Consider the following 8,667-nt stretch of genomic DNA (forward strand, 5'->3'; position numbering starts at 1 on the left):
CCAGTTTGAAATGTTCAACATCTGGAAGCGAGACAATACTGCCCGGCAGTCTGTTCCACTGAACTATAGTAAGAGGGAAAAAGGAATATTTATACACATTTTTTGTAGTTTGTATTTGCCGAAAGGTGAGGGAATGAGATGAACGGGTAGTCCTACTTGGGGGGATGAGTTGTACTGAGGGGATGGCTACTAGTCCATGTACGATCTTATACATAAGTACAAGCCTTGCATCTGCCCTCCTTTGTTGCAGGCTTCGCCAACATAGGGTTTGAAGCATATCTGTAACACTTGATGTTCTTTTAAAATCTGACATCACCCACCTTGCAGCTCTGCGTTGAACAGCCTCAACTTGGTTAATAAGTGTAACCAGGTGAGGGTCCCAAACGCTGGCAGCATACTCAAGCTGTGGACGTACCACTGCTTTGTATGCTGCTGATCGGAGCTGCTGGTTCCTGGTCGGTATGTTTCTACGCAAGAATCCAAGGGAGCTGTTGGCTTTGTTTGTGACCCGACTTATGTGCTGGCTCCAGTTCAAGTTATCCGATATATCGACACCCAGATACCAGGCTGATGATGTAGTCTCTAATACCTGACCATGAAGTAGGTAGTTGTTACAAATGGGGTATCTGGATGTCGTTACATGGATTACCTGACACTTACTTGGATTAAATTCCATGTCCCACAAGGTCTCCCAGTTCTCCAGTTTCCTTAGGTCCTCTTGGAGCATTGACTGACATCCCTGTCCATCTATAGTAATATAGATGACAGTGTCATCCGCAAACAGTCTAACCTGTGACTTTACATGCTCCGGCAAGTCATTTATGTACGCGAGGAAAAGGGTGGGACCAAGGACAGAGCCCTGAGGGACCCCAGATGTGACGGGGATGGATGTGGAGAACTCGCCATCTACTACTACCCTCTGGGAACGGTTGCTGAGGAACCCCTTGATCCATGCTAGGTTTCGGCCTCGAACACCATACTCATGTAGTTTCAAAAGAAGTTTGTTGTGTGAGACCTTGTCGAAGGCTTTGCTGAAATCCAACAGGATCAAGTCAGTTTGCTTACCATGTTGAATGTTACGTGCAAGTTCATCGACCAGCATCACAAGCTGGGTTTCGCAGCTCCGTCGCTCCCTAAATCCATGTTGGAGGTCATATAAGACGTTATTTTGTGTAAAATGTCTTACCAAGTTTGATGTTATAATATGCTCCATAGTTTTGCACAGTATGCAGGTAAGGGATATAGGTCTGTAATTTGCTGGGTTTGATCTGTCCCCCTTCTTAAATAGTGGGCTGACATTAGCGGTGCACCACTCTCTTGGTAATGTACCTGTGTCATAGGAGAGCTGAAACAGGGTTTGGATTATTGGGCTTACCTCTTGGTGCAGTTCTTTAAGTAAGATGGGTGGAATCTGATCAGGGCGAGCTGCTTTGTCTGTTTTTAGGTTTTTCAGCAATTTTTCTATACCCTCTTTAGTTACCTTGATTTCCGGCATGTGGCTTCTTGCTGGGGAGGGTTGGTCAGTAAAAGAGGTAGACTCGGCTGAGTGAGGGGTACTGGTATGTTGCTTACTCACCCTCATGTTACATAGCTTGGAGAGGGTAAGGGGAGATTTAGGGCTGAAAACCGACTTAAATTGTCGGTTTAAAATGTCAGCTTTCTCAACAGCTTCTGATTTGAGAATGCCTCCCTCATCCCTCATACACCACCCGAGTGAAATGTGCCAGGTTTTGTAAAGACCGTGTTTCAGAATGGGATATTTATAAATTAGAATCTTTTGGAATCATTTATGACGACAAAGCAACAGAATTAGCCGAGTTATATGAATCAGCCCTGAAAGACTTGTACTTGGTACTTCGTATAAAAAATTTTGCTGAGTTGTGGACTAAACTTCTTGAGATTAAGGAAATTCTGGTGGAATCAACCAAAAAATGCATGCAGAGCTTAGATGTAGATGAAGAATTTTCTGAAATTGATTCAATGAGTCCATTTGCTGTTGTAAAAGAAACTGAAAAATGTCTACAAGCAATTGCAAAAATTAAAGATGAAATGTCGGCAAAAGGATCTACTTCATCATTTGATAGTCTCTCCTGGTATGAATTTAATCTCAGCGAGATGGGGGTAGAGACTAAAATTTTGGTCTGACATCTGACCAAAATTTTAGTCTCTACCCATTTCGCTGAGATTAATATGAAACATGATTTCATTACAGTCTTTCATTTTCACTTGGTTGGTGAAGAAATATATTGTTTATATAACAGAATTGTTGAAATTTTTAAATCACTGAAATGCAGTAAGTGGCAAGGCATGTATGATTACTTCACTTTGTGCTGAATAAATACATTTTAATGTAAAATGATTTTTTATTTTTATAGGCACCTTTTTAGCTTTTGGCATACGGCTATTTTGGAGTATGTTGAGTATTACTCTGACCTAATTAGAGAATGGAGTTCCCATGGGAGACTTGGAGTGGAGGGGGAATTCTGTCAGCTTCTGGTCTTCTTCAGCAGGCTATTCCTATTGAACTCAATGTGAGTGTGTGTTATGCTTGTAACAAATTTAAAGTTTTAAATTGGTGTTGGCAACGTGTACCTGGTTAACGTGTTAACCGTCGAACGATGCAAATATTGGTTAGTTAAATAGGTAATCAGTTACTTACATAAAAATACAGTAAAACTTGATCATAATGAAGTCACTGGGACCCATGAAATTACTTCGCTATATCCGTAATTCATTATATCTGTATTAAGGAATAAGTTAAATTTATAAAGCTGGGGATCCAAGATAACTTCGCTATACAGTATCTGTGAATTCGCAATATCCGTGTTCGTACTAAATGAGTTTTGCTGTATATCTCATATAGTACATAAATAAAAAATAAAATGTTCATTTGCATACCTGCCCACCAAATGTGATGCTGTGGGGGTTCATGATTCAAATTCAGAATTGAAATGTTAGGTCATAGCGCACAACAACATTTTTCAAGGTTGGAATAACAAAATGGTCCCCAATTTTTAGGCATCAATGCAAACACATGCATGTAGGTATATGTTACATTTTATTGCAGACATAATTGAGTGGGGCCACAATAGAAAACCAAAGTACAATATTAAAATTATATATAGGAAAATTTTTTTCTCAAGAACCATTGGGCCAGAAAAGCTGAAAATAATGTGGAATCTTTCGAGATACTATAGATTCTAAGTTGTTTTAATTATGAACCCTGGGTGGTAGGATGTGACAATGGTAGGTATTATAATGGAGTACCTTTAGTGAAGAACATTGGGGCCATAGTAACTCAAGTGAACATCGTTGTCCATGGACATCTTGTCTTAACCATTTCATGTCCAATTAGTTTAGGCCAGATAAAATTAATCTTTAGATTCTCATCCCCGCCCGCCCCTCTCAAAATGTTCCGCCCCGATGTTTTTTATTTTGATTTTTGGGTATTTTCATGTATTTTTATACAGTAAGAATTTGGGTAAGAATGGGGAAAAATTGGCAATAAAAGCAGTTTAAATGTGTAAGGAAAAGATAATTTGTCAGTATAGAGAAGGCAGAGAAGAAAAAAATAGCATAAACACATATAGATACCATCACTGGCAGGAGCAAGTATGTTAGATTGTAACTAAGTAAAAATAGACGAGGAAAATGACACCTGGTCAAGTCATATATAACGATCTCCAGCTGTGTGACTTTGCTTTGAAATAAAAAAAATATCTACAACATCGTAGACAGACTTAAGAGAAGGCCTATATTTTTCAGTAGAATAATTATTAGAACATTTATAAAGATTCTGCAAAATAAGAAGTCAAGCATACACAATTTATTGGTATCCCCACCTCATTTTGTTCAGGGTGTGTCGTATAATGTGTACTTGATAATTTGTTAATTAACAATAAATATTTAATTTTTAAAGCAAAAAGTTTTTATAATATTTAAAAGAATATGAAAAGAATTAAATCTATTCATACATGTATTTGCATTAAGGTAATGAAAAAAAAAATGTGTACGGGGCATCCATTGTTTCGTTAATACTTAGGCCTATATATAAATTAACAATTATAGAAAAAAAAAATAAAATCCGCCCACCCGCCCCAATTTTTTAGCACATTAGGATGAGAATCTAAAGATTAATTTTACCTGGCCTTAATTTTGATGATTTAATCACAAGAGTAAAAATAAAGCAAATACATGTAATGTGATTGTCACTATATATACTCTGAATCTAAAATCATATTTATATACAAGTATTTTATGACGCATGAATTTAGATTTTTATTTCTTATCTATCAAAACCCTAAAAGAAATAATAATTATTGAAATGTAATAATAATGAATTTAAATGTTGCAGGAGAGGAGATGCTTCGCCAGAAGTGAGAATGACTCTTGATGGAGTCGATACAACCAGTGTACCAGATCTAAGATACAAGTTACAGGGAGAGTGTACACATTTTAAAACTAATCCATCTCTGATGACAGCGACAGTTGGAGAGGTTAGTGGGAAATCTCTTAGTGGTATCTGTCACTGATAATAATTTTGAGTTATATTGTATACTGTAAATGTATTATGGTTAGCAGTCCTGTAATAAAACTTTATAGTTTCCCACATGGGGCAGTGCTTAGATTGTCTGGTCTAGGTCATTGAGTACGGAGCTGATAATTAGGTAGCAGGTTCAAATCCACTGTGGGACGTGTAGACAGATCCTCCGGGTGAGACCGTATAAATGTCCAGTGTCGCTGTAGACACTGGCATAAGAAAGAATTCCTTCATTGCTCGATAGCCCAGAGTGCCAAACAAATGGATAAAGAATGGGTGGACTTAACTAGCCAGAAAAAATGCTGCAAATTTAAGTTCCATAAAATGTTAATTTTTTTCCATCATATAAACCCCCGATATCTTAACTGTGTATTTATGGTACGGATGTGAATTTAAAATGCTCTTTTCGAGGTAAACTAAATAAATATCGAAGGCATGGTGCCTGAAGATTTGATGAATATCAATAGATAATCAGGGTCACGCATTTTTCATCGTCTGAATACATAGTCAGCGCATGTTTGTCGGCTATTCTTACGAAAACTGTAGGTGTATATTGAACAAAATAATGTCATATTAAAAGGAGAAGAGCCGACAAATGTGCGCTGACACTTAATTTAACAAAAAACATGTTCCAAACAAACTTCTCGCTTTCATTGTTACGACTTCGATTGACCCAGTGATTTTTCTACATTTTTTAAAAGGGGCCTGGGCCTTTACAATTGGGAAAAATTGTCGACATTTGTATCAAATTGGGAAAAATTTTAAAAATTCTAATGTAATCTTAATTGGCAAGTAAAATAAACTATGTAAGTAAATGTAACATCATTCATCATTTTTTTTCCTACAAAATAATAGATTAACACAGTTCTATATTTTTAACCTTTTTTAAAAACATTGGAAGTTGGTATTGTGACCAACTTATATCAGTATACATGTATTTCCTTTTTTGCTCTGACATTATGGAGGACATGAGAGAAAATTCTTCTTGTAATAGCCATGGTTTAACAGGTTGGAGAGAATACTCGAAATCGGGTATTATCCCTGAAATCGTGTATAATACTTGATTTTAGGGTATCGTTGAATCCGCGAAATCGGGTATAGGAGGTGTAATCACCTAATAAAACTTAAAGAATGGAATGGCGCATGTTGCCGAGTTAACTTTCATCTAGACTCACATGTTTTCTGAAGATATCACTAGCCAAGTAAGAATTTGGACGTCAAGATTAATGCGTTTGGGACAACAAATACCCGTGGAGCTCAGTACATTTCATGATCTGCACACAAAAAGGCGTTCGATTTGCTTTATATTTTTCCTTATGTTGAAAGTATAAGCATCTGCCTAATGTTCATTCCCAACACAACAGAATTGTAAAGTATCAGAATTCAGGAATTTATAATAATTCCACATCAACACGACAAACATGAACAATTTGTAAATAAATCAAATTATACGGAAACACATTTCACACACCAGATATGATGCTATATAAAGAAGGGATTGTCTATCGTATCTAATTATGCGTCATTAATTACTTTCACATTCATTTTGTGCATAAAATCAAATTTATTTTTGAATATATAAATAATGTAATGATAAAAATATCTAAAATTTCGGCTAAAAGAACCTTTCTCTTTTTTTGAAAATCTTTTCTTATTTTATTTATCATTCAAACATATTTGCAGAATATTTATTCAAAATTTTAGCAGAGACAGTGATAGTTTTAGGAATACAGCTTATGAGAGAACATAACTGTTGATCGTTTAATTTCGCTAGGTCATCAATATTTTACCATTTCTTGGCGATTCAAAGGGGGGGGGGGGGGCTAAAGGCTTCTTGACCACCTCTGACAAAACAACCTCTCGACTGTGTTCTACATGTGTCTAAGAGACCTTTATTTGAATGTCATGGTCGGTTAACTCGGTCATATATTTTTAATCGTAGGGAAGATTTATTCATCAAATAAAAATCATATACATTGTAGGTAAACAAAAAGCTACCTGTTATTTTTTTAACACAATATAAGACTACAAGTAACTAGAATTCATGTTTATTTTTTAAACACATTTTTTCATTATAGATGAGTATTAGGAAAAGTTATTGCCATGAGTTATGCGTATCATAGTTAAAATAACTAAAAGAAAACTGTGACATATTGTCTAGAACCAATAAGATAGTGCGTTGTATTAGCATATTATAATGAGGCATAAGATATAGCGATATAAAAAAAATATAGAAGGTGAAGAGGTAAAATTTACCCTGTCTATCAAAAAGTATAATAAAGAAAGGAAGTGGCTACGATTTTTATGAAATTTTAATGTCCGATGAGGAATTATATTCCCAAAAAGTAAGACAAGAGTTTCCAAGGCAATTGAACACTCCATTATTTCTGTTTGTTCATTAACATGTTCATAAACGTAAAAACTATAAGAAATGTGAAATCTTGACTATGTAATTCATATTTCAATATGACTGTACCTCGATCTATATTTAGAAATTCAATGTATTTTAACTTTAAGAAAAGATGTACTCATTTGACTTTTATTTATACCCCCCCCCCCCAAAAAAAAAAAAAAAAAAAAAAATCCTGTTCATATGACTTCTCGCTCTCAATTTTCACACAAATGCATAAAATAAAGGTAAAATAGTATATTTTGTATCGATTAAAATGCAACCAAAAAATTTACGGTGTATTTGAATAAAAATTCATGCTAAATTGACATAAAAAAGAGATACTCACCTTCAATTAGTTATTTTCAAACTGTTTTCCCGTGGGTATTTATTTCCTCTTATTTTATTTTCTTCTTTATAATAACATTGGTATTCTATTATTGCAGAGATATACAATTATGACTCGCTTATACTGTACTCTCTAACTGTTAGGAGTAATTTATATTTCACGAGAAAGGGACGCCATACATTTTTCAGTAAAAATACATAACACGGCGTTAGTCGTTTAATTTCTTTAAAATTTCACGTTTTGTGAATAGTGCACAAATTAAAAAATTAAGTATATGGAATACTTTAATGGGAAATAAAGACAAACGAAGTGTAGTTATTTGTTTTTAGAAATTATATGGAAAAATAATAAGGCCATTGTGTCCTCTTTGTTACCCCAGCAGTGTTTGTCGTGTGATTTTAAACTTATTTGACAACCTTATGAATTAGGTTTAATAAAAATAAATCCACAAGATACTGATGTACAAGAAACAGTTACTGGCATAATGCGCCGTTGCTTTATTCTTTAGTTTTTATAGAAAGTTGCACGGAATACCCGATTTCGCGGATTCAACGATACCCTAATATCGAGTATTATACGCGATTTCAGGGATAATACCCGATTTCGAGTATTCTCTCCGACCTGTTTAAGATAGAATAATCTGACATGATTTATTTCAAATCATTTATTTTTCAAAGTAATTATTTAAGCTTTCTAATTACCCTTGCTAAACATAATGCTGCAATTTTTATCTGCAATACTAGTTGCATCTGCCGGATGTGGAAACAGTTTGATTTTCGTGGAATCAGGGATGCTTCTTGTAGGACTATTAGTACTTGGATTTACAAATAAAGCTATGTTTTGCCAGTTAACATGCATCTTACACAGAAGTTTGACAAGGAGAACCATGTGTTTTTCTAGATCTTGTAAACACTTAGAGTAATCTGCTGTTCCTTCCTGTTATTTTAAGAGTCTTAGTGACTGAGAACAATAGCGTTCCATTTTAGATAACTCGTACGTTAAAAATTCAATATTTTACAAAAACAATGAGGGTTTTGTGTTGGGAAAAAAAGCAACAGAAATTGGGAAAAAATCAGGAATTTTTGAGAGGGGAAAGGGCCAATATTCGGACCTAAATTGGGTGTAGAAAAATCACTGTGACCTGTTAAATATTACAATTCATCACGTGATGTCCACCTGCGAGTGTACTCATGGAAACAGTTACATTGTATTCTTCAACCTGACCTAGATGTAAATCACTATGTTTGGTGCTGTTTTCAGAATTTAGCACATTAAATGTTTTAATTTTGCGTGTCCTCACTTTAAAAAAAAACAACATAATGACATATTGTAATGTAATATTCAAAACACATATTCGAATTTCTAGAGAGAGAGATGGAGAGAGAGAGA

At 34.9% G+C, this 8,667-nt stretch overlaps 1 protein-coding gene across 1 annotated transcript; it reads left to right on the top strand.

The window, feature by feature from the left end:
• The first annotated feature begins 1,707 nt into the window (after positions 1-1,707).
• Positions 1,708-4,532, top strand: LOC134266509 (uncharacterized). Its single transcript, XM_062748738.1, has 3 exons — positions 1,708-2,093; positions 2,376-2,531; positions 4,355-4,532. Exons 1-3 carry the CDS (start codon positions 1,936-1,938, stop codon positions 4,530-4,532), a joined length of 492 nt encoding a protein of 163 aa, XP_062604722.1. The 5' UTR covers positions 1,708-1,935.
• The last annotated feature ends 4,135 nt before the right edge of the window (positions 4,533-8,667 follow it).

The sequence above is a fragment of the Saccostrea cucullata genome, unplaced genomic scaffold, assembly GCF_032062105.1.
Source record: "Saccostrea cucullata isolate Sc308-1 unplaced genomic scaffold, CSIRO_AGI_Scuc_v1 ctg15505, whole genome shotgun sequence".
Taxonomy (NCBI): Eukaryota; Metazoa; Mollusca; class Bivalvia; order Ostreida; family Ostreidae; genus Saccostrea; species Saccostrea cuccullata.